Genomic DNA, 27,422 nt, shown 5'->3' with positions numbered 1-27,422 from the left:
AAGGAATTCATCAATGTTCTGTTTGCTTCTCATAATAATAAATATGCCCTCTTTACCCAAAAAAAAAAAAAAATCTCTTTTTATTATTTTTCTCTCTATTTTTCATTGGAATCTTCTTAATCGCAATATCCATATCATCGTTTAAGTAATCAGTATTGGTATCAATATCAACTTCCATAGATATCGATAAGGCTCGACTAGCATCGAATTATTTTGCCTCCACTTTTCTTAAACATATATATTTTTTTTAAACGAGCCTTTTGACTAAACCATTACACTAATATGGTATAAGCCAATTTAACCATTCCGATAGCTATTACTTAAACCATGATCCACATTGCAATGGTCGTATGAGTGTTATTTTTTGTTTAATTGAGAACTCGTATTTTTTTTTTAATTGCTATCTTTGTGTGTTTACATATCTTCAATCAATTTGATGAAGAAGGGTTCAAAGTTCAAACCCACTCCCAAAAAGAGAAAAAAATAAAAAATAAAATTGATGAAGCAATGTATCCTCTTTCTCTCTCAAATACAGGTCAATCAAGTGTAGAAGGGGTGGGAAAATAGTAAATCCGTCTACTTTATTTTTTTTACTGTCCCACCCAATTATAGGTGAAATTTACTTTCTAAAAAAAAAAAAAAGAGATATTTATTTTCAATACTTTCCCATCCCACATTCCTTGAGAAACAAATGGGCAAGATAATAATAATAATAAAAAAAAAAAAAAAAAAAAAAAAAAAAAAACAACTAGAGATAATCCTCTAGCACCTCCAATGATAGTCCAGTTTTCATTAATAGTCAATAGTCTTATTTTATAATAATTTAAGAAACCCTAGCTAGTTTGTTTTCGTGGAAATTTGTTCTTAGTATATTTTTTTCTTTTAAATTTCAATGCCATGTTTTAGCAATTTTTTTTTTTTTATAAAAACAACCCTTTTCCCACCTTATAACAAAGAAGCAAATAGAGTTTTTTAAGCAAAAAATATTGTTGCAACCAAAATATAATAAAAAAATTATTATAATCCTACCATTTTAGTTAGAATAATACTTTGACAAAATATATTTTTATTATATATATATATATTTATAAGGAAAAAGAATTTTGCCTTTCACCTGCTAGATATAGAAATGTCCCACAAAATAAAATTTTCATCTATATTGATGTCTTGCACGCATTCTCATTACCCCACATCAATGCAGGACCTCTAGATTAGTCAGTCATTCATCTCCTCTCCCCTAATATGTTTTATAGTGTAAAAAATATGCAAGACAATGATAGCTCTTTAAAATATATAATATCCATCAATTATTAATTAATTATAATATTTATTAAAAACAAATTTTCAATAACGACTATGAGCAATGTGTAGCGCTCTGATTGGTTGAAGACGTCCTCTGTCCTGTCTAGTGTCCATTCACATTCTACGGAATCCTTTTTAAATTGGTTTTTTTCAGATCACATGTGAAGAGGGTGTACGAAATACAGTGGTAAGAAAGAAAGCTGCCTAACCTTATGTCCTTATTACACCCCCACTCTGACCCTTTTCCTCCAGGACTGGGGACAAAAGCCATCCATCTGCCTCTAGAAAAACCTTATCCTGTGGGCCCCACATTAATTTTCCATTAAATTAAATAAGAAATAACACATAATAAATAAGCAATACAAACGAACATCCCAAGTTATAATTTAGTAAAAATTAAAAAGCTTAGTTGTAAATAAATAAAAAAAAATTACAGTGGTAGTGTGTAATAAAAGGAGATAGTGGAAGAAACCAAAGACGCTACCCATTTCTAGTATTATTTTTTTTCTGCCGGAATATTTCTGGCGAGCCCCTCTGCCTGCCCCAACCCCGACAGTCAATAAAACCCCATTTAGAAAGATTCTTATGCGCCCCCACCCTTGAACTAACGATCGCCGTCTATTTCACAATGTTTGCATCCATTAATCTGCTGCAGACGTCATAACGGAACAAACGATGGTTACTGGTTAAACTTACTTTTGGGTCAACTAAGAACGAAATTACCATAATAGCCTTACCTATTACAATGCATGACATCATATATTCTCTTTTTGAAGGTTTCGTTGAAAGTTCCCAAACAAGATCATTGAACCAATAATGTCCTCTTAACTTACCTAAAATTATTATCTATTATTCCATTATCCATAGAAGTTTCCAGATTTGCTCAAGTGAATCGGGGGTATTTTTGGTAATTCGGATATGAAACAGAGTCCTGACACAGGCATAGAATCTCGTCAGTCTTCCACCAGTTCTGGTTGTACACGTGGATGGACTTGACTGGAGGGGGGACTTCAATCATTACTGTTGTCCGAAAGGTGGGTCCAGACTGATGTGTGCCAACGTGAATGAAGTCAGAGATACATACACCTGAACCCCACCCGAGTAGACTCGGACCTGAGCCGGAGGCTGACCCCACCGGAGTAATAGGCCAAATAAGCAACGCCACGTGGAAAACAACCAGTCTGGTTGACGAGAAAGGACAGTAGAGGAAGCAATAGTGGCAATGTGGTGATTAGGTGAAAAAGCAAGGGTGAAATGTGAAGAGGAGGTGAATATCTTTTTGCGCGTGGGGAGGGAGCGAGCTTGTAGGGGTTTCAGGGCACTGGGCACGCTTTGGATCGGTGTTTTTGTTTCTCACAGAGAGAGAGAGAGAGAGAGACAAAGAGAGACAGAGAGAGAGACAGGGATGCGCAGTACGCACCCCTTGGTCGAGCTTAAGATCACGAGAGAGAAAACCTAGACAAGAAAAAAAAGAGAGGAGAGAGACTGGAGAGAGGTAAACGAACCTTGATTTGCGTGGAAAGCTGAACTGAAAAAGAGGCAGCATTAGCTGCGACAGCAGACAAGCGCGTTTGCTGCAAAAATTCCTTAATCGCTTAAACATCGATGACCTTTGATCTTCTTGGATCGATTCGATTATCTGAGGAACACAAAGTAAGTTCTTCGTAGCTTAAATTCAGATTTTTGAGGCGATCGAGCTTGGTTTTAGCTCTAGATTCGACAATTTCGGAACGCCGTGTCGATCGAGCTTGGTTTGGATAGAACTGGAGGATTTTTGAGCTTTGTTGAGAAGAAACGATGAGTCTTGAGCATATTCTAGCAGATTCTGGGATTTTTCCTGTGGACTTGCGGTTCCTCTACGTGTAAACTTAAAATAGGTATGAAATTATGGCTTCAATAGTATCTTTGAATCTCCTTCCTTTCATTTTCGCTGCGACTTTGAGGGGACGGTGGACTTGGAGTCTTGGTTGATGACTTTCCTGTATCTATCTTCCTTGTTTTGGTTCTCTTCGTCTCGTCTCGATCCACCTGTCCTTACTATTTGGCATCGTGTTAATTGTGCTTTCTTTGGTGAAATACCTGCTGGGCTCAAGCGTGTTACTTCTTTGATTCATTCCAAGTTTGAGAGAATAATGGTTATTGCATAGCTTCTTGCATTTCTTGTTTCTGTGTCTGTCTATTTGTCGGTTTTCGATTAATAATCTTGTAATTTGTCGCGATTTAAGAACATTTGGAGTCTGAAAAGCTTCTGTCTGCATATGATCGGATTTCATTTCCCCCCCTTTTTAAGTTCTGATTCCCCCTCTCCCCTTTTTCTGGCAGAAGCTTAACCGTTGCTCAAGCTAAAGGATTAGAAGGGGTAGATCTGGTTCTTGAAGCATCGGTTCATTTTTACTTGATCAGCGTTAAAGATCTTACAGCTTTGTGCATTTAATGCTGGCGTTTAAAGGATTTCTTTGGGAGTCTTACTGTTTAATGAGCCGCACCTGAGTTACACAGTCCTCCTCCCATTATTATTTTGAGACTGCAATAATATCGAACTTTACGCTTTATAACGGGTTGATTATAGAAGCCCCAGTTCTACCAAAAAATTATAGAAGTCCCAGGGTTGAAGGGTAAAATACCTGGGGAGATGTGGGGCTTCTGAGTACCGTACCTGTATGGTTGGTGAGAAGATTAAAAGCTCGCGGTCATATTCCCTTCGACACAAGTTTCTCCATGTGGTATGTATGTGTGAAAAATTCTCTCCCAATACAGGAATGGGGTAGTTGGAGAGATTGATCTGGCGATTTGGTTCGGAGACCTTTCTGTACTGTTGGATTGAGCTGAATCACCTATTTCGTGTCTGTTTTCTGAGAGACTCTTGTAGATCGACTGCTTGTGAGGATCTTATCTTCGAGTATCATGGCAATGGCTTCATCAAATCCTTCCCCTGGAGGACCCAACTCAGGTTCAGCCTTTAATTTTCCTCAAAAATATTTTTTATTCGCAGAAGGTCTCTCTGCTTGTAAAATGAGAAGTCCGGTAGCTTAAAAGTTAAAATTCTGTTGGATATATGAATCAGTTACAGCACTAACTTTAGTTTCTGGTCATGCGAGAAGCGAAATTGCTTTAATACCTTCAGAAGGGTTTATCAGTGATTACTTGTGACCATGAGGGAGGGGAAATTATTTTTCTTCTTCTTTATTTAAGTTTGTTTCATGATTTTTCTTTAAGCTCGATTTTCATCCTTTAGTACTCTGGTTCTTAGCAATGTAGGTAACTAAATGGTTTATTTATTTACTTAGAGGGAGATGGTTATCCATGTTGGTGGCTCAGGAGCCCACTGATCAGGAGAGTCAAAATGGGTTAATTTCATGACCCCATGCCTGACATGTTACATGTTAAGTAACTGTTCAACATTGCCATTTGGTAATGTTATTACTTTTGGCCATACATTCCTCTGATGATCCTTTGATGTGGAAATTAGTCCTTGCCACTAGTGGCATTATCTCCAGCTGTGCTTTGTTCATGTAGGTGTTAGAATTTGCTTCTCTCTCTCTTTTTTTTTTCCTGCTTGAGGTTGCATATTCATTGGAAAATCCACAATCTTAAAAACATAAGGCCATGTACTTGTATGAAGCGTACGGTACCCAAACATGATTTCTGTGTTTTGTGCCTCTTTCTACTCTCTGTCTAATTTATCTTTTGGTTGTGTGTTATTATAGGGGCCTTTGGTGATGTTTTGTACAAGGAACTCTGGCATGCCTGTGCTGGTCCTTTGGTCACTGTACCTCGCGAAGGGGAACGGGTTTATTATTTCCCCCAGGGTCATATGGAACAGGTGGATTGAAATTCATTCTCTCTAGTGTTTAAAAGAACAATAAAAAATAAGAAAAGGAAAGAAGTACTTTGGAATTTCATTCGGCAACCATTACCTCTCTTTATTAAACTCGATTGGTCAATATGATTTTAAGCGCAGCCTCCTTAATGAAACGTGAAGGCAATCTGGTTGGACTTAAGTTGTGGCTAATATGTCATAATTCTTGAATGCAAAAACCCTTCTCATTTCATCTTAATGTCCAGAGGAAAGCTTCATTTGTATGTCATCTTAGTCTCAAAAAAATTTTTTTTGGTCCATGCATTATCTGTAAACTGAATATTCAATTGAACTCCCCACCCCCCTGCTTTCCAGGTTTTACTTGTGTATTATTTAACAATGTCTCAGTTTGGTTGAAAATTTTAAACATATTATGCTAGTCTTGCATAGGGAGGGAAGAACTGACTGTACATTGTTCTCATCCATTTTGTTTGTTTCTGTATTATCTGATAGCTTGAGGCATCAACACATCAACGCCCAGACCAGCTGATGCCATCATTCAACCTTCCCTCAAAAATTCTCTGCAAAGTTGTTCATGTGCAGCTCAGGGTGAGCATTTCCAGATAATTTTCTTGATTCCCACAAGAATGAGGGTTTGGTTTCCTTTTTCACTTCACTCAGACTCTTTCTTTGGAAGTGTAGGCTGAACCAGAAACTGATGAAGTTTATGCACAGATCACTCTCCTCCCTGAACTAGATGTGAGTTTTCCTACTATCCCCTTCAAGTTTATGCACAGATCAAGTCATTATTACACAGCTTGATTTTCAGATGACTTACAAGGCACTCCTATCCTCTTTTATTTTTTTATTTTTTTTTTTATTTTTAAGAAAAGAAATGTTACCTGTCTCCTGGTGCATTGACACCCATATCTATGTCTATATGGGTCAGCATGGCCCAAATATCTTAGATGGCAGAAATTCCGGTTTGAACACATACCTATCAATGCATTTGTTTAGGATCTAACTGTAATTGATGGTGTTCCTTTTTATGTTTTCCCTTTCGTTATTCTCCTCTTACATTGAGGCTAGCAAAGTGAGGTTACCAGTCCTGATCCGCCACTTCCAGAACCTCCAACATATTCCGTTCATTCATTTTGCAAGACACTTACTGCTTCTGACACAAGCACCCATGGGGGATTCTCTGTCCTTAGAAGGCATGCTGATGATTGCCTGCCACCGTTGGTGAGTTTTCAATTAAAATTAGCCTTATTTTGGATTGTTCAGTATGTTGTCATTCCAATCTTACCTGCCTTGTATTCTTCACTGTTCAGGATATGTCCCAGCATCCACCTTGGCAAGAATTGGTTGCAACAGATCTGCATGGAAATGAATGGCATTTTCGTCACATTTTCCGAGGTTAGTTTCTTTTGACTGAGGAACTTCTGCCGCGAAGATTTGGTAAGAATTTGATCTGGTTATGATGTATAAAGGAAATTACTTTCAGGGAAACCTCGGCGTCACTTACTTACAACTGGATGGAGTGTCTTTGTCAGTTCCAAGAGACTGGTAGCTGGCGATGCTTTTATATTCCTTAGGTAAGTTGCGTCATGTGTCAAGTATTTGATTGTGTGCCTTTAGTTTGTTTATCTTTATTTGACATAACTGCTGCATTTTAACATTTAATAGAGGTGAAAATGGAGAGCTGCGTGTTGGAGTAAGGAGACTCATGAGGCAGCTGAATAATATGCCATCATCTGTAATTTCCAGTCACAGCATGCATCTGGGGGTGCTTGCTACCGCATCTCATGCCATAGCAACTGGAACCCTCTTCTCTGTTTTCTATAAGCCAAGGTTTGATAGCTCTTCTCGTTAATCTCTTTTCCCGTATTCATCAAAGTCGCATGACTTTATTGTTATTATGATTTTATTTCTTTTGTTGAGGAAAGGCTTAGTTGTTGTATTTCTTTTGTCCATTTCTTTCCGTTATCCTCCATTTCTTCCCTCGTTGATGTTCAGAACCTTCTACTCATTGAGAAGTTGGATTTAAGTACTGATTTTGAGTCTCATGCTCATGAGTCAGTAAGAAAGTCCCTGATTTTGAGGAACTTTAGTTGGCTCTTGAATGTCTTGTGTCGTGAAATAACTGGAAATATCTTGATGACAAGCCTTCAATTTCTCAGGAGGAAGTTCAATTTTTCTTATCACTGAGTTTTTGTGAAGTAGTCTGGGCCTTTCGTGAGATTTTCTGTTTATAATATGCGAGTTAAGGGGCAAAATTTTCAATTAGTTGGCTGTTCTAACTTCTTGATTTCTCCAAGGTTTTCTTGATGACATCCTAATTAAAAGAACAAATTTCTTAGTCTATGACTTGCAAAAAAATAAAAATAAAATAAAGGATCTGTGAATATTGATAGTTTGGGGATTGTGAGACTAGCAACTGCCATCAAGTTGTATTCGGTCCTATTGAGTTTCCAACGATTTCTGTAATCTTCCTAGTTTCTAGTTGCTGTTGTTAATTGGCAAAAAATAAGTATTTGCTAATTCTGCCTTATTTCACTTCAGGACTAGTCGCTCTGAGTTTATTATTAGTATTAACAAGTGCCTTGAAGCACGGAACCACAAGTTATCTGTTGGGATGAGGTTTAAAATGAGATTTGAGGGTGAGGAAGCTCCTGAAAGAAGGTATATTGTGCAATTGGCTAATTATTTTGATATGCCTAGGAAGTTCTGGAAGATATCTATTGACAAGCTGGGTTGCTTTTATAATTGTATAGGTTCAGTGGTACTATTGTTGGTGTTGGAGAGGCTGCATCTTCACGGTGGGCAGATTCTGAGTGGCGATCGTTGAAGGTACAGTCTGCTGGATATTTTACTTGGTAATATTAAATCGAAGACACGAAGACTTCCAAGTCTTTTGCTGTAGGGCTAATATTGTTATAAATAGCCTTCTATGAGCCTTTAAGATCCCCTTTTGCTGTAGCATGAAGAAAGAATTCACCTAACCTGTGATTTGGGATGTTCTCATTTTTTTTTCAGTTTTTAAGGGGTGGCTTTAAGCCCCCAGTGGAGAGTTGACCTCCAGAGATATTGCTCATGAAAGTCCAAGCAATTAAGGTCTTGGGAAATGGGGGCGTAGGGCTAATTTGAAATTTTGTCCAAACACTCCAAGGCTTTGGTATAGGTCACCTCAACATGCCTGTTTATGTTGGGGTGGTGAATTGAATTCTAAGGCTATATTCTGAAATCATTGTTTTCTCGACATCCTTTCCTCTTTTTTTTCCCCTTCTTTTAGGTTCTTATTTGAGATAATTTATTTGTCTTGGAACTGTGTGATCATATTGATGTCTAGGTTCAATGGGATGAACCATCATCAATTCCACGGCCAGATAGAGTTTCACCATGGGAATTGGAGCCACTAGTGGCAGCTGCTTCTTCAAACTCTCAACCAGTGCATAGGAACAAACGTGCACGGCCTCCGGTTTTACCTTCACAAACTCCAGACATTCCAGTATTTGGTGTGGATTTTTTGTCCCTGGTACTGTGTCATTGCTTTCTTTCCTTTTCATTTGGATCCTAATAAGAAAACAATCTTTGTCCAATCAGGTACGTGGAAACCCAATGTTGAGCCTTCCTCAACTTTCTCATATTCTGGGTTACAAAATGGGCGTGACCTGTATCCGTCACCCAATACTAGCTCGCTCTTTTCCTCAGTTACAAAGGCAGACTCTCTTGGATTCAGTGGAAATAATTCTCAGGCTGCAGTTTCCAGCAATCCGATGTACTGGCCTAGCCGTGCAGAAACTCCAAGTGATTCTTTAACTGCAATTCCTAATAGGGATTCCGGAGAAAGGCGACCAGAAAGTGGTAGTGGTTACCGGCTGTTTGGGATCCAGTTAGTTGGCAACTCCACTTTAGAGGAGACTTCACCAGTGGTAACTTTGTATGGTGGAGTGGCAGAGGATCAACCAGCTCCTTCCCTGGATGTAGACTCTGATCGGCAATCTCAACCATCAAATATCGATCGTTCTGATATACCTGCAGTGAGCAGTGAGCCTGAGAAATCATGCTTGAGAACTCCACAAGAAATGCAGAGCAGGCAAACTCGGAGTTGTACGAAGGTATGTTAACCATGCACCCATTTTCCAATTCAACAGTATTCTATTCTCAAAGAAAATTTTGGTTGTGACGGGGCTATGAATTGGAAGGCATAACAATGAGCCAGTGACAAGACAAAGTATTAGCTTTTTGATGGATTTTAAATCTTCATTTTTCCATGTGGTCTATTCTTTTAGTGTTGAAACATGACATGTGAGCAGGGATCCTGGGACTTATATGTCCACAATTTTGATTCACCTGATCTGCCGAATGGCAGATATTTGGGATTCACTGGTAGGCTTCCCTAAGTGGGTTGTGTTGGAAGCCCACTCTTGAAAGCTTGCTAGGTTGACCACAAAAAAAAATCTTGTACATGTTGGTATTTCCCGTGAGTAATGGCATTTAACATATACAAGAAAGTCATAACGCAACAAAACTGGTGCTTCTGTTTTTTTGGTTGGTATAAGAATTTTTCTATTGGGTGAAGAGCTGCAGGTTGCACTTTGACTAGACAATTGCTGTAATAATACAAAAACTCAGTATTTGCAGCAACAGAAATGAATATCTAATTAGCACAATAAATGTTCCATAAGCCACCAAATCTGGCCCCCCTTTCTGTTATTTGTTTTAAGAAAAAATGAAGGGAATGTCCTTTTTCGCAGTGGTGTTTTACACTTTTGTACGGTTCTTTTTTGAATTTTGCATGAATCCATGGATCCACATAAATAGTTTGTACATGTCCTCATTCACAGGCTCACATACCTGCACCATGTAGGTGTAAGATAGGAATCCCTATTTAAATTTAGCTTTTGCTTTTGTTTTCCTAGTGCATCCATCAGGTACAAAACAAAAATGATATGATTCTTCTTCAGGTTCACATGCAAGGAATGGCTGTTGGGAGGGCTGTTGACTTGACATTATTCGACTGCTATGAAGACCTGCTGTCGAAACTTGAGGAAATGTTTAACATTGAAGGAGAACTATCTGGACCCACAAGGAAATGGCAGGTTATCTACACAGATGATGAGGATGACATGATGATGGTTGGGGATGATCCATGGCAGTTAAGTTCGCCTGACCCTTTCTGACTGATATATTGCTTTCTGTTTTTTCTCCTTCCCTTTTTAGATCAATTTCTTCTTCACTTCCATTAAACCTTCTCTCTCATCTAGGTAACACTTGGATGGGGCAACCCTTACAAGGATAAATCTGTTGTCCCCGTTTTACTATAGGAAGTTTGCCATCAAATCGGTGAGGAAACAAGTATGTGGTTACAGACCACTTCATTTGAATTCATAGAGCCTTGGGTTCCTAATTCTGAAGTTTATACAACATGTTCAGTTAGCGTTCTTCTTTGACCAAAATTCAAGCTCTGACCATGTCAAGAAAAGGGTGGGTGGTAGGAAGTTTTAGTTTAGATGGTTCTAAGAGTCCGATCAGTCTTTGTGGCAAAAGACAATTTTTGACCTCATTTTGTGACCTGCAAGGCTAATTTTCTTCTGAAAAAGTCCCTTCAATGTGTTATCCTAGTAACTATTCTCTAGGTTCTCTGAGCAAGGAAAAGATTTGATATGAGTTGGTGTTAAAAGGACAAGAGGAAGGCTGGAAATAACTTCTGTTGGAGTATGAGGAAAGATGTGATTGCTTATGACTAAAATTGCATTGTGCTCCCCAGATAAGAGGGGAATGGCAGAAGAAATATACCAACGTATTGGGCTCCCCTAAATTGAGTTATTCTGCGTGGATTGAACTCACCCATTACTTGGAGCAGCATAGCATAATGGTTGGCTCTATGGTTCTCTCCAAAAAAAAAAAAAAGATGTCACTCTGAACCAGAAAGGAGCTTTAATTTCAGCCCCCCACAAAACCCCACCCCCAAAAAAAAAAAAAAAAAAGAAGAAAAAAATTTACCTGCTGACAACATGGTGAGCTGAGGAACATGATATTGAGGGTTGATCAAACTTTCTGTTTGACTACCCATCTAAATGTGTAGTTGATCCGGTGCATGAATGCTTCTGTTGAGAACAATTTGACTGATCGAAAATAATTTGTTTGATTTTTGGGGCTGGCCCATGCATCATTGATCGACTGATAGGAGTATCTGTTTTATGATTTTCGTTGCCTTGGTGCCACGGCTCTCCATTTCTTGAGTTCTGATTCATAGTCTAGACTTATGTTTTAAATGAATCTCGTCGTTTGTTCTATGATGTTAACTTGATGAATGGTTCTATAATATTCCATTTCCGTCTGCTTTTGCAGCGAGTTCTGTAGCATGGTGAGGAAGATCTTCATTTACATGGCAGATGAAGTTAAGAAATTGTCACCGAAGACTAAGCTTTCAGTCAGTGGAGAGGCCAAACTGGGCAAACCAGACTCTGAAGTGGTAGTTAACGGTACAGAGGATTGATCATCCATTGTTGGGCCGGATTCCTGAAGTGCTACTCAATTGTCACGCAAGCAGAAAGTGGTGTATTTCGGGGAGGGGAAAAAAAAAGGAGATGGGGAGTTGGGGACTGGGGAGAGGGAGAGGAGCTGTCTGTCCTTTCTGTTCCTTTTCTTTTGGGGACGCTTTGTAGTAATGGCATGTGAAGATTGGCCTTTATTGGGTGTCTATGCATGTTATGGAATTGGTGGGTTCCGGGTTTGGATGGGTTGGGTTCTGCCTGTTGTATCTACACACGCTGTTTCCACTTTCCTTAAGGTGTTTTCTCTTTTTTTCGTTTCCTTCTCAAATATATTTTACATTTTTTTATGGTTGTGGTTTTTTTTTTTTATATTTTTTATATTTTTAATTTTCTGTTGGGATGGGATTGGAAGATCGATCGATCCTAATTGGATTTTGGGCAATAGTGCTTTAACTAGGAGTGTGGCCCATGTCAACACAAGGGTCAATGGAAGCTTCTGAGGGAACATTAACAGGTTAACATTTCTTTCTTTCATGTGATGGTTTTGTCCTCTTGTCTGGGGTGGGATAGACTCATTTTTCTCTTGGACTTCAGCCATGGAATTAATTAAAATAATAAATAAAAAAATAAAAAATCAAAAGAGTGGGTCCCACTCCCAGGCTCACATAGCGTGATCCGTCTTGTTTCATGGATGAAGACTAAAGAGAGCAGAGAGCATGTAAGAAACAACATTAGTCTATTCGACGCATTCCTCCTTGCTTATGTGGCCATGCTGTATTGTGGGAGCAAGTAAGCAACAACCATATGATGCCCGGTGACGCCCGTGCCGCGAGTTCTTTCTCTCTCTCTCTCTCTCTCTCTCTCGTCTTGTAGGGAATTGGCTCCTCCTCTCGAAAGTTGATACACGATAGATTATAGTCCACTATTGATTAGGTGGTTGATGCTTGAGTAAGGGTTTAGACTCGGTAAATCGGCGAGTCAAATTTAGACAGCCGGGTTACAAAAAATCTGATAAAGAACATAGACCATCCACCAAACCACTTGCAAATAGATATGATTTGCATGTTCTTAATTTGGTGGAATGTGGAAATCGGATTTTGTTCACATTCCCTCCTCCCCCTTGCGGTTTCTTTACGCCTCCGGTAATAGAAAAAGGAAAGACCGTGTTTTTCAGCCATTGAGATAGTTAAAAAGTGTCAAGTACTATAAATACCTATAGGGAGTGTCAACTGTCAAGTACTATAAATACCCATAGGGGAGTGTCATTCAGAACATAATCACAGAAAAAGATGCACTATGTTGGAGACTTGGGGTACATATTTCAATATACACCCTCTCAATTAATATGATGTGAGATCCACATTGTCAAATTGACACTCTCTCTCCTATTATGACTCATGTTATTTATTCCCTGTCCTTGCACCCAAAAAAAAAAATATCCAAGTCCTTTCCTTTTCTCCCAATTTTTTTTCTTCTCTTTTCTGGTAAGAACTATTTACCATTAATCAATTGCTGTGGATTAGTTTTTCTCGCCCATTGTGAAAAGATAGTCTAAAATGGTGATTTGATCATATGACCAAACTTTTTAAACAGCAAATGTCTTCTACACAGGGTCAAAAATACCCTTTCCCGATCCAATTAGAGGGTGTCCATCTTTTTTGGTAGAAGAACCCAAACCCAGAGGGTGTCCATCTAAGTAAGGCATTTTCTTGGCGGGTGATGGGTGGGACCGTGGGAGTGAGATACCTCACAAAGTATTTTTTATTTTATTTTAAATACATGCAAGTGGGAGGTTTTTTACAAGAAAATATTCAATGGATGAAACAAAAACTACAATATTACTTTTATATAGTGTGCATATGTTGATATGCCTCCATTGTATTAAATATTACTCCCACCAATAATATCTAATAGGCATATATTTAGTTCTGGTTTTTTCTTCATGTTATTAAAAGAAAAGGGAGGATAGACTATGGAGGACCATATACTTGTGGGGATCAACCTTTTTGATCAATTTATGTTAAACAGTGATTAACCTCATAAATTTTCATATTAGCAGTGCTTGAATTAGGAATACCATCTGGACAGATCAAATCTATGGTTATCCTCAATCCGAGCTCTGATTCATGCTTCTTGATGTGTATCAGACTTAAGATCTTAATTTTTGGTGGAAAAACTTAAGATCTTAATGGGTTGACAATATTTTGAGCATTATAAATTTTTTAATAGAAAATATCGAGGGCTAATATTCCCAAATCCCAAATTCAAAGTCCATTTACAGGGAAAAAGATCAGAAAATGAGAGTCTAGATCTGAGTAAAATAAATGCTAGCTAGCTGTGATCTGGTTAAACTACTGTAATCTCTACTTTTTAATAATGAATTTTCTTCTAGTTCTTTACATTTTAACCTTAGGAAACTTTTTTTTTGGGGGGGGGGATTTGTTTACTATTTCCCTCTCTCTCTTTCTTCTGTTTTTTTTTTTTTTTTTTTTTTTTTTTTTTTTTTTTTTAATTTTTAATTGTTAATCCTCAGTCCTCCTCTTCAAGGAAAACAATAACATCACATTAATGTCTAGTGTCAAGGAGGATGACTTCCTCAATGGATGGTTCCATTTAATCATAATGATTATTTATTTGAAAGTTGAACCCAATGATAGGTAGCTAGTTAGGGGAATCCCCAACAATGGAGATAGGACAGATTTGATTACTTCAATTATGTTCATAAATCACTTTATTTATTTATTTTTCTGCTTTTTGAGATCCATTAGAACTTAGAAGTGGTTTTGGCAAATGGATGATCAAGTCTCATGCAAACTTCCTTCTTTATCTGTTCTCTCTTTCAATATTACATAAGATAAGAGCAAGTGGGGACTAAACAACTAAACCAACCACGTTAGTTTTGGTATAAAATAGTATCTTTTGGCAACTACAAGAAGCCAAAGTTTAAAATTTGGCCCTATTAATTGACGGTTCCATGTGGGTTTATCAAATTTTATTATCTATGCGTGATTCATCACTTGTTGTCTTGTTGATAAAGTGCATACATTGGTGTCACTAAATTCAAGCCACATTACTAGTGAAAAATGATAAGTTCTCATTTGGCTAAAAAAACTAAAATTTTAAAACTCATGTACAAGCAGACAATTAAAATGAGCCAATGTATGAGGGAAGAACGCTCAGTATTTGCGAAATTGTGATTTCTTGATCTAACCATTGGATGAATGGGGTTCCCTGAGTGCCAGGGGTTCGTGTTTCGTGCTCAGGGTTCTAGGGGTTTTGGGTTTGGGTTTCAGGTGGTTGAGGGTTCAGGGCTAGGGTTCATGGTTCAGGATTCAACGCTCAGGGTTCAAGATTTAGTATTTGGGATTTAGGATATTGGGGTTTGGGGTTTAAGATTTTTGGATTAGAGATTACGAACTAGGGATTAGGATTTACAGTTTAGTGTTTAGGATTTAGGATTAAGGGTTAAAGGTTTTGGGTTTAAGCTTTAATGTTAAGGGTTATGGGTTTAAGGTTTACAAAACTTGCTTCGAATTATAAGCCTTTCTGATATCTTTTATAATGCAATCCCTAAGTGTGGTTCTTGCTTTTGTCAAACATGATCTTTATTTTAGGGTACCAGATAAAATATTCTATTTTGGGAAATATAAGGTGAGATGAAAGTTTGATGGTAAGGAGAAAATACTTCCGTAGCAAATCGAACCTTGGAAGTGCTTTCCTCTTCAAGTTTACCAACACTCACATGGGCATATAAGGGTTTAACCCCCTTTAAGAAGGAAAAAAAAAGGGCACTTAAGTCAATAAAAATGTTGACCTACGATCATAATTGGATCTACCACTCCAATGGTTGATAGTTCTTTTATAAGAAAACATGGAAAGGTTTGCTATCACGGTGCGTTCATGGCTCTTGTATTAACGTTGGACCAACGGGAATGCACATATGGGCATCCAAGGGAAGGGCAAAGTGGTCCTTTCACTACCTTCAAGGTTGTGCGTGATAGCAACCTTGATTCTCTTTATTAAAAAAAAAAAAACCTTTATTTTCTTCCCATTCTTTCCCTTTTGTCATTTTTAACCACTGCGCAAAGCCTTTAAATACTCTCTCTCTCTCTCTCTTATACGCACACACACACACATAACTGAAGGAAGATGCAGAAAAGAAAGCCAATGGGAGAGTGTAGCAACTTTTATTCGATCTCTTCTCATTCCTTCGCCCTGTGGTGTAATCCGGTAGGATCTGTATTATATCTACTGTCAGATACATCAAATACCACCTCTAAGGATATTCAGTTTCTAGGGATATGTGGTCAGGGTGGTATTGGGAAGACAACCGAGCAGTATACAATTGCATCTCTAAAATTTTTGACAAGAGTGGTCTTCTTGAAGACATTATAGAACAGGTATCACAACCCAATGGTAAGTATAGTTTGTTTGCGGGAGAAACTTTTTAACAGTATCTCTTGGTTGGACAAAAAAATATGTAGTTCTGGAGAAGGATCGCAATTGATAAAGGATAGACTTCAAGATGTGAAAACTCTTCACATTCTTGATGATGTGGGTAATCGTACTGAATTAAATGCATTGACTCGGGTTCTTGATTGGTTTGGTCATTGAAGTAGGATAATCGTAATCACTAGAGATCGAAGGTTCTTAGTGGGGTCCCTAAAAATACTTTAAAAATATATAATCCTGAAGATGTGAATGAGGAAGAAAGCATTCAACTCTTCAGTTTATATGTATTTTCAACAAACCAACCTCATGATGATTTTATGCATCTTTCAACTGGCATAGTAGACATTGCAGGAGGGTTGCCCTTAGCTTTGGAGGTTTTGGGTTTTGATTTATGTGAACATGATGTGTCGACAGCCATTATTGAAGTTATTGAAATAAAAAACAAAAATAAAACTATTCACTATTCACTATTAACATGAACACAAAACCTCAACTCACCTTCTCATCTTGTCGGCAGTGGAATTCAAAGAAGAAGAAAGAAGAATGGAGAAGAGGGGGTACCTGCCATGGCCAGCACCGCCATCCACCTACCATATTGAAAAAGGAGGAGACCGAGGCGGCTTCAGCATCGACCACGACACATAAATCGTGGTGAATGGCTTCTTTTCTTTTCCATCAAGTGCAACCACACACTCATATTTTAATAACACTACTCACTTTTTAGCTTTCACAACGAATAATTCGATCCATTGAATTTTGGCACCTCGAATTTTGTAGAAGTTGAAGTAGCCATATCGCAAAGTCAAAAAACATACGTCGATGCCAATCACGTGCTAACAAGGCTTCTCAACCTCAGGCTTTGATACCAATTATTATTAAAACACTGAAAGAGAAACCGCTATGGAGCCACATTCCACCCACAAATTTTGTAGGTGAAAGACCCTTGGCCATCAATATATAGACCCGTCACTAGAGCCATGGACTCCACCTTGTAATTTGTTCTACTTCCAAGATATTTCTCAAAAGAAAATATCACTTGATCTTCCTCATTTCAAAAAACTCCACCTATCTCTGCTCTCCCCGGATTACCTAGCAAGCAATCATCAACAGTTAACTTCATCCAATTAAATGGTGAAGCAAACCAAATTATCTCCGTAATGATAAGGGCTTTACAAGGGATGATAGGAACTCCAAACCTGACAAAACATTAAAGATTTCCTATAGTCTTAGTCAGATTAGTTCTTGCCATTGGTGTACTCTAGTTTATTGATTGAATAAATTATGTAGTTGATGATGTTGCTTCATTCCTTTTGCTGCCCATTGTAGAGCATTCCTCAGTGTTTTGCTTCTGTAGATTAAGCTGTGTTAATATAATCCTTGCTGACATTTACAATCTGACAACTTGACATGTATAAATTCAATATCTCAGAAAATATTAAGAACAATTGTCCTCTTGAAAAGCTCCATTACAAGGTACACTCACCTAGAGATATTTCATATTTCATACTAAGTATTTAATAGGGGATAACGTTACATACATTTGTCCCTCCAAGATCATGTAATAATGGGAGTCTCGTGCACTGGGTTGTTCTTTTTTACAGTCTTATTCAATATTCAATTATTACCTTAATTTTTGTTTTCTTTTTTCGGGTATTAATATCCCTAATTGATGTGGTCGGGTTGCAAAGTATATTTTTCACCATATTGAGTTACATGCATGAGCCAAGGCAAGTAATGAGAACAAAATAGGGATTTGATGCGGATATGCTCATTCATTACATGAAAGATGCCTATGAAACAATTTTTTTGAAGCAACTTGTGGAAAGAAAACTATATAAATAAGGAGAATGCATGTTAAATGCTCTCATTCATTTGATGTCATCACCTACTGAAATCTATTAACTTTTTGATGAGAAATTCCAGTCTGAATCAATTAACCAGATTATTTCTATATTCAGAATGTAATGAGATTAGAATTTAAAAACAAAGTGGAGAGTAATTAAAAAACTAAGTGGAGAGTCAATAAAAACAGCTCATATATCAATTTAATTGGATGATCCCAAAGGTTAGTGCTACCATGTGCAGTTTATACTTCTTTGTCGAGATCCAAGCCTCAGCTAAGGCGGTAAGAAAAGATAGAATCTCCAATTTTTTTTTTCTGTTAATCAAGGTGTCTGGGTTAGCTTACGTGCACCTCGACTTATCTTTGGGGAGACTAGCATAGAAACCCACTACCACAATCTCCACTTAAATTGTAAATACACAGATGGGGAATCGAACATGAGACCGAGTCTGATGATTGATGAAGGGAACTAGAATTTTCCCTTATTTTTTTTTTTGGATGATTTACATCAACCTTCCCCTGGCATTTGCCTATATTACATTTTTCCCCTTAAAAACTTGTTTATCATATTTAAACTAAAAAAAAGTAACACAGTTAAACTAGTGTTAGTATTAGAACACAAAAAGACATAATTACCCACTTGTAAATGTAATCAAATTCCATGGAAATGGAGATCAGAAAAGAAAAAAACAACAATCAAAGTCTCTTCATCTTGTCTTTTCTCTTCGAGATTTTGGAATCTTGCACATATCCTCAAGTGTATAAATTGAAATCTGTGAGAAAAACTAAATAGATCGATCAATCGAAACCCAAGAGAAGTAATATGATTTGATGCGGTTCGAGGGTTTTGGAATTTAGAATGGAACCTAGCAAGACCAGCTGGTAGGATTGAAGGAATTATTAGGGGCTGTAATTAATTTGAGTATATTTGCAAAGAAAGAATCCAAGAATGACATGGGTATTCATAGTTTTGAGTTGAAAGGATGCAGAGAGCAAGATCGGATTTTTATGGCGGCCGGCAAAGATAGTTCCACCATCCTCTTGTACAAGAAGAACTTGCACACTTAACGTGGATCAACCAAATAGATATCCAACAAAAGGGCAATTGAAATTTGTGGCTTTCATGTTGGTCCAAATCTTCCAATTTCCAGTGGACATGGGGCGGTGGGAATACAGACTTTCTGAGCCGACTATCCCAACCTCAACCAAGTTCCTCTCTTTGTTTCTTTCCACTTCAATATCCTATTTATCTGCCCCTCAACGCTGCTAAGTGCTAACCCACTCTGGTTTTCCATGGTTGGAGGCTAGGGACTGGTTAATTTTTATGGATAATGTTGAGCTCAGGAATTCATCAATCTTGAAAGCCAATTGGACCCAGTTTCTTTTCACCATGAGAATCTCTTCAATCGGATGATTGGACCGTGAAAGGATTAATAGGTGAAGGAATGCTATAGATCCGGGAAGGATAGGCGCCACCGTTTCAAAGAGGTAAAATCGTTGGTTCGCTCCAATCTACTAGCACAGGATTTAGAGACGCAGCTCGGGAATGGGTTCTACTCCCATTCACGCTCTGGGCATTTTGAGCTTTGGTGTTACTTCTTTCCCGGTGAAACATCAATTGGATCCCTCGATTTGGAACCGAAGAATGGGTTCTCAAGTCTCAACCCAGCCACTTTGACCGATTTCGATAACCGGTCCTGGATGTTACAGAGCGTTTGATTCTAAGGCTTTGGGGATTGAATTGGATGGAAGCTTCACACAACACCACTCTCACAGTGGGAAGAAGGAGAAGAAGAAGAAGAAGGGTTATTAGTCTTTTTGTGTTCGAAAATGAACACCAGTTGGTGTTACTTTTGTTGGGTTTAAATGTAATAAATGATTTTTTAGGGGGAAGATGTAATATACTCAAACGTCAGGGGAGGTTGATGTAAATCCTTAACGAAGTTGTCCTGAGTAACCTCCTAGATGCAAAGGTTGATCCTTATACATGTGAGTCGGGTTAGTGTCAGCTAATATGAGAACCATAAAACCCATGGGACTAGCATCGCGAAGCATTGTGATGATCAAACTATTGTGGAGAAAATTTTTAAAAATTCAGGGTTCAAGAATCGATTGGACTTGACCTATTTCACCCAAACTTGGCCTTACTCAATTGGAATCAAGTGAAAAATCAAGTTTAATCAAAATCAATTGATTCCGAGTCAAGTCTTTCATTTCTGCCGATATGTCTCATTATTTAGTGAAATATTGAAGTGTGATAGAGTATGCTATAGTAAAGTACCAATGATCTGACCTAGTGGTCAAACGATTGATACAACTTTTTGACATTCTCGAGGTAAGGTTATGTAGTTCTTGTCCCTAGAACTCACACATGTAGGAGCTTTGATACACCCTTTTATCAAAGCGTGATAGAGTCTGCTATGCGTTTGGTATAATATTGGGGAACTTACTATCATTCCCCTACCCTGGGCCTATATTTATTAAAATTCCCCTATCTATCTTTCTATTGATTGGTTCAAAATATACTTATACTCAATAAAACAGCCAACTGGGTTGTCCTTCCATTATTATTTGGTTCAAATATTGCTTTGTTGGCTAAAACTCAAACTCCTCCTTAGCTCTCATATCATTATTATTATTATTATTTTTTTTTTATATTTTTTAAAATTTTCTTTGAATGCATTAGTATTGAATCACTTTTAAAGATGTTTAGAAAAAAAAAAAAAAAAAGAGTCACTTAAAGATACTGTTTATTTATTAGTTTTTTTTCTTCTTCATTTTGTCTCATCCATCATCAAGGAAATTGTTTATTTATTAATTTTTTTTTCTTTTGTCTCATCCATCATCAGGAGTTTAGTAATCTATTTTTTTTTATTGGTGTTAGATTGGCATCGATCTCCACTGATACTAATTCGGATCAATATCGATCTCAATATTATATTCTCTGTTAGAGTTGCTACACATGATTTTAGAGATTAAAAAAATAATAGAAGTATTGGATCTATATCGTTCTCAACCAATACTGATATAGATCACTTAATTAATTAGATAATTCAATACCAATTATTTGAATCATGACCTTCATATGTGCCATCCTTCTACAATGTCATTTTTTCAATCGATCAATTTAAAAAAAAAAATTAATAAGATACAAATGAAAAGGAAAAATAATCTGAGTATTAAAAAAGAAAAAAAAAATTGAAAGTCCAAAAACAGAAAAATATCAAAAAATAAAATTTTTTTTTTTAATAAATGTTGGCCTAATGTATAGGAGTGATAATAAATTCCCTATAATATTTCATCCTCCAAAACTGAAATCTATAACGGTTGACTCTCATTTTGTCCTTTTGCTTATTAATTTTTTTGGGGTAGAACGTGATTGCCACTCACGTCTCACGTTTTATTGCTCCTCTAACGTCTCAAGTCTGAAGATGCATCTGTGGTTGACCGTGATTGGTGAAGATTCCGGGAAACAATGACTCCATGGGACACGGCATGCTGTCACGCAATTATGAGCATTCTGATGCATATATCTCAGTATATGAACATGTATTATTTTACTCATAACCGTTAGATTTGTGCTACACACCTTATCGCAGCTGCAGAAGTAGCATTCTTGGCTTACCTGGTGTTCCTCTTCTACCATATTCAACTGACCTTTTCTTTTTTCTTTTTATTTTTTTATTTTTATTAACAAAGCATTTTGACCAGCTTATGCACATTTTGACTAATCTTCGATAAGATTAACGCAGAAACTAACTTATTAATTTACAAATTCCACTCTTCCCCACTTTCCATTCTTCATTTTGCAGAGCAGCAGGAAACAAAACCAGCACTTTTTTATCACCCCAAAATCATATCCCAAAACCATCCATTTCTCCATTTATCATCTGCAACTACTATGACATTTATGGAGCCACAGGTTGGATCTTTAAACTGTGATGTGTTTATCAACTTCAGAGGGGAAGACACTCGCAATATCTTCATTGGCGACCTTTACACTTCTCTAAAGGCTCATGGAATCCACACTTTCATGGACAGCAAAGATCTGCGGCAAGGAGAAGCAATTGGGGAGCTTCTCAATATAATAAAAGGTGCCAAGCTCTCGATTGCTATCTTCTCTCGGAGATACGTAGAAAGCAAATGGTGTCTTCAGGAGCTATCTCAGATGGTGGAATGTCATAGAACCAATGGTCAAATCATTTTACCCATTTTCTTCAAGGTTGAGCCATCAGACGTTAAGAATCAGAGTGGATGTTTTCAGATTTCATCTCGGAGACATAGCAGAGAGGAGACCCAAACTCTATCCAGATGGAAGGAAGCTTTGCAAGCCGTAGGAAGCATAAGTGGATGGGTTATTGACGATAGGTAAGTCTTTGTAACTCCACACTACTACTTCTCTCAAGATCACTATATACATGTTCCATGACTTCTTGCTCTAACTAATTGCAGGGATGATCAATCAGAGGTAGTTGAGAAGGTTGTTAAAAATGCTTGGATCCAATTAAATAAGGTCCCCTTGATTGATGTTAAAAACTCTGTTGGGCTACAATCTCGCATAGAATCTGTATTATTTCTACTATCAAATACATCAAATACCAACTCTGAGGATATTCAGTTTCTAGGGATATGTGGTCAGGGTGGTATCGGGAAGACAACTATTGCGACCGCTGTATACAATTGTATCTCTAAAGATTTTAGCAAGAGTTGTTTTCTTGAAGACATTAGGGAGCAAGCATCACAACCAAATGGTATAGTTTGTTTGCAAGAGAAACTTCTTCAGAGTATCTCTCAGATGGAAACAAAAATAAGCAGTTCTAAAGAAGGATCGAGTTTGATAAAGGACAAACTTCAAAACATTAAAACCCTTCTCATTCTTGATGATGTGAATGATCGTAACCAACTAAATGCATTGGCTGGTGATCTCAATTGGTTTGGTCCTAGAAGTAGGATAATCATAACGACTAGAGATCGGATCATTCTAAGTGGTGTCCCTAAAAATGATAGAAAAATATATGAGCCCAGAGAATTGAATAAGGAAGAAAGTCTCCGACTCTTCAGTTCGCATGCATTTTCAATGGAACAACCTCCTAATGATTTTATGCAGCTTTCAATTGATATAGTACACACTACAAGAGGGTTACCCTTAGCCCTAGAGGTTTTGGGTTCTGAATTATCTATGATAGAAGATGAAGAAGCTAAGGAAGTATGGAAATCCATGCTTCGGATATTGGAACAAAGTCCTCATAAGAATGTCTATGAAAAGTTGAAGATAAGCTTTGATAATCTTCAAGATGATATTGAGAAAGCCATGTTTCTTGATGTTGCATGTTTATTCATAGGATGGGAGGAAGAAACCGTAATTTCCATATGGGAAGCTTGTGGCTTTGAGCCAAAATACCGTATAGAAGTTCTAAAGAGAAAATCTCTCTTAAAGTTTCGTGAGTTAGGTACATGGGTGAAGAAAAAGTACTTCTGGATGCACGATCAGGTTCGAGACATGGGAAGAAGAATTGCTTATGATCAAAGGCCTGAGAATCCTGACAACCATAGCCGATTATGGTCTCATCACAATATCATGAAGGTATTAAATAGTTGCAAGGTGAGAGCTAGTTACATGAATCATTTTTTTCTTTTTCTTCCTATTTTCCTCTACTCTTATTATAGGTAAGCATGTGATCCTAATATATAAATAGATATCAGAATAAAGTGCATTAGGACCAAGTACAATATGTATGAGTATATTGACAGCCTCTACATTTGTATGTCTATCAAAAAAAGAAAAAAGAAAAAATCTTTACTTGGACTGTTTTATTTTGCCATAGGGGAATGAAATGGTTGAAGGTCTCTTGCTGGACTTCAATACCAATGATAATACTTGTTTACATGCTAAAGACTTTGAGAAGATGCCCAAGCTAAGATTACTACAGATTGATGGAGCAAACTTGCATGGGAGCTTTCAATGTTTTCCTTCTAGGTTAAGATGGCTCAGATGGCATAGTTGTCCATTGGAAACACTACCTACCAATTTTTATCATGAAGACTTAGTTATGCTCGACTTAAGTTTTGGCATGTTTAGCGAAGCTTGGAACCACTGGCATGAAAATAAGGTGAGTGGTGTTTGTCTTTCCCTTTCTTTTTATCTTACAACCGAGAGTATTAATATATATTTTATATTCATCTTTGTTTGACAGCTGTTTCAACGATTGAAAGTTCTTAAACTCAGTCATTGCTGTTATCTGTCTAAATCTCCATACTTCTCTGGATTTCCTTGCTTAGAGAGGTTGTATCTTTATTATTGTGATGCATTGGTTAATTTGCATGAGTCCATCGGGGAACTTCAGCAGCTCGTTTACTTGAACTTGGGATATTGCAAGTCACTTGAGAAACTCCCAAACAGTGTATGTAGGTTGAGATCTCTTCAGAACCTTATTCTAACTGATTGTAAGTCACTCAAAGAGTTGCCTAAATCCATTGGTGATCTAAAAGAATCTTTGATTGAGCTTTCTTTGGAAAGAACAAATATTAAAGCCCTACCTGATGGTGTTGGACTGTTAAAGAAGCTGGAGGTGTTGAATCTTTATGGAAACTGTGCACTAATGTATCTACCAGAGTCAATGGAGAATATGACATCTCTGCGAAACTTTCAACTTAGTGGACATGACAAGCTTTTTTGCATTCCAAAGCTGCCCTCTAGTTTAATTATGTTTCATATTTTGTACAAAATTTTTGAAAGTTTACCAGACATGCAGAACTTGAAAAACTTGGAAGAATTGTGGCTTGGAGGTTTTTGTGTAAAGATGGAGCAATTTAAAGGCTTCGTGAAGACAAATAACAATGAATATAGTGAACTGATGAGTGAAGTGGATAGACGCTGCATGGTAACAAATCATCATTCGTGGCAGACAAAAGGCCAACAGGTGCTTTACCATTATTAGAACCCTAATTAGGAGATAGGATCCACTCACCTGATCGTATGAGTTAGCCTCCAACACCTGTCCCATCTTTTTTCATTATAAGGATAAAGAGGGGTATATTTAGAAACAAAAAGAACATGTGTTGGATGTTGACTCATACGACCAACTGATCTATTTTCCTTTTTTTTTTTTTTTGATAGACTAAAACTAGCAAAACCAATTATAGTTTCCCAAATTTATGATTATTGACATGTCCTTTCTTCTTTTTCTCTCTTATAGGGATCATTTCTTTGGGGTAACATTGAAAGTTGGAGGCAGATTTGGATACCTTTGCAGCAACACAATACAGATGAAGAAGGTTCTAACTACTACCTGATTCCTAATTATTATGATATTTGTAGCTACAGGTTAATTATGCATGTTTCTTTGAGTGTCCATGAGGAGTTAACAAAGTATTATAAACAAGATATAAGGCTGAGGTTTTTATCTTGTGTCCATAGCGAAGATAAAAAAACTGATTGTGAACTTGCGTTGGCAATTGAGGGGCTCAGTAAATTCACACCTGGAGATCATATAGAATACATTCATGAATTCAAAGGGTTTGATTGGTTTGGGGTTCAGCTTGAAGGCAGAGATTCTATTGAGATATCAGATGTAATTGTTAATTATACTTTTTGGGGAAAGGTGAGTAGGGTGAATCTCTTCCTGATGAAAGAAGGGCCAATGTTTGATAATCAATTCAGTTCATGCCCTTATGGTGAGGGACCTCTTGAGATTGTAAGATATAATTGATTATGATGATGATGATCTACAATGGAATGAGTCGCCTAGGTTGAGATCGAGCCTCAGAGTAGAGCTAATTGGCCTGCGATTTGGAACCAACCACGAAATGTGGAAACAAAGATTCAATCAAATCCCTCCATGACGAGCTTCAAACTCCATTGTTGACGTAGAAAAAGAAGAGCCATGCATAGCCTGTGCAGCCCCACCATGGTCAAAGGACGAAGCCCATGGCGGCCCATCAGAATACACAACTATGAGCACCGGACAAACCCTGAGAAGACGAAAATGAAGATGGTGAAGGTAGGGGTGTCAATTGATTGGTTTGTTCTGAGTTTGAGTCAGTTTTGGGGTGGGAATGATGAAACTGAAATCAAATGAATAAGAAAATATTGGTTGTGGTATGATTTCAATTTTTTATATTGGTTTGTAATTGGGTTGATTTCATTTGGTTCCATTTGTGTTTGGCTTACTATGCAATTTATAAAAATTATAAAAAACCTGATATTTTTTAGGGAAGTTATTAAGGTAACTAGGGTTGGTTATGTTTGGTAAAATAACAAAAGAGTAAAAAGGCCAAATTATAATGAGAAATGTTATCGAAGGATGAATTACGTTGGGGATAAACTAGAAATTTCACTTTTTACAAATTAAAAATCAGAAGATATATTCACAATTGAAATTCTATAGGCATTTTTGTCATTTCATCTAATTTCTCAAACCTCTTCTCTTGTAATTGAGCTTCAAGTTGGGGATTTATTTAAAATATATATATATATATATATATATATTCAAGTTGGGATTTTTCTTCCTTCAATTTCTGAACGTCTCCGAAGAAGAAAAGATTACTCCATCAGTGCCTTCCAACTTTGTTCACCCGATCCCACCCATTCAAAAGGATCAATCCCAGATCCTTCTTCTTCCTCTCCTCCATTTGTTCAGGACTCACAACCTCTCTCTCTCTCTCTCTCTCTCTCTCTCTCTCTCTCTCTCTCTCTTCTATGTCCGAGATTTGTTGATTCGTTCATAGGCGGTGAAGATGCATTTGCTTGTGAACTGCTCCAATTGCCACACCGCTGCAACTCCCATCGGGAACCCAATCGATAAGATGCACTCTGTGCCAAGTCATAACCCACATTGCAGATCCCCCCACCATTCTTATTAGTACCATCCTGTCCCTGTGGCATCGGCACCGGCTCCTTCTCCTTCCCCATACAACTATGCCCCTCCTGGTCCTCCCCCTTTTGTCCACGGTCACAAGAAGATGGTGATATGCGGCATATCGTATTGGTACTCCAGGCACGAGCTCAAGGGTTGTATCAACGATGCCAAGTGTATGTGTCACCTCCTTGTACACAAATTCAATTTCCCCGAATCCTCCATTGTCATACTTACAAATACGATACTATATACTTGTTCAGTTTCGGTTGCTCTATCATGTTCAATTTCCCCTCCCAAGCCTGCCCTTTTTTTTTTCTTAAGTCCAATCTTAACATAGCTCTTATGTGAGAAGAATCATGTGTTGCTTCTATTGGTAGGAACCCACATACCCAGCAGTTTCCATCATGAAAACTTTGACGTCTATTTGAGTTTAGAAAGGATTGTTGCCTTTTCAGTTTTTGTTTCAGATATATTGAGTATCATGATCATGACCTTGGAACAGATTTTTCTTTCTTAATCTTCAAAACCCAAAACAACGTGAGTGCGCCAACGACCTAGAATGCTGAGACGCTGTAGTACTTGCCAATTACTTGATGGGGGCTTTTAGCTCCACCGGAGACAAAAGGTAACAGACGAGAGAGGTGCTGGGTAGATAATTTTGGGGAAGA

General features: G+C 37.5%; 2 protein-coding genes across 2 annotated transcripts; both read left to right on the top strand.

Annotated features, from left to right (window-relative positions):
- Window positions 1-2,721: 2,721 nt before the first annotated feature.
- Window positions 2,722-11,948, top strand: LOC122059512 (auxin response factor 1-like). The gene is made up of 15 exons (XM_042622323.1): window positions 2,722-3,179; window positions 3,625-4,252; window positions 5,010-5,125; window positions 5,615-5,710; window positions 5,804-5,860; window positions 6,191-6,343; window positions 6,433-6,517; window positions 6,606-6,696; window positions 6,788-6,952; window positions 7,664-7,783; window positions 7,876-7,951; window positions 8,451-8,616; window positions 8,705-9,219; window positions 10,069-10,259; window positions 11,456-11,948. Exons 2-15 carry the CDS (start codon window positions 4,207-4,209, stop codon window positions 11,601-11,603), a joined length of 2,025 nt encoding a protein of 674 aa, XP_042478257.1. The 5' UTR covers window positions 2,722-3,179; window positions 3,625-4,206; the 3' UTR covers window positions 11,604-11,948.
- A 9,849-nt stretch (window positions 11,949-21,797) lies between these two features.
- Window positions 21,798-25,938, top strand: LOC122059094 (disease resistance protein RPV1-like). The gene is made up of 5 exons (XM_042621790.1): window positions 21,798-22,264; window positions 22,349-23,498; window positions 23,722-24,006; window positions 24,091-24,816; window positions 25,093-25,938. The coding sequence occupies exons 1-5, from the start codon at window positions 21,798-21,800 to the stop codon at window positions 25,603-25,605; spliced, it is 3,141 nt and encodes a 1,046-aa protein (XP_042477724.1). The 3' UTR covers window positions 25,606-25,938.
- The last annotated feature ends 1,484 nt before the right edge of the window (window positions 25,939-27,422 follow it).

Source organism: Macadamia integrifolia, chromosome 13 (assembly GCF_013358625.1).
Source record: "Macadamia integrifolia cultivar HAES 741 chromosome 13, SCU_Mint_v3, whole genome shotgun sequence".
Lineage (NCBI taxonomy): Eukaryota > Viridiplantae > Streptophyta > Magnoliopsida > Proteales > Proteaceae > Macadamia > Macadamia integrifolia.
Note: the sequence above shows the minus strand (reverse complement) of the source record. Positions and strands in the feature narration are given on the sequence as shown.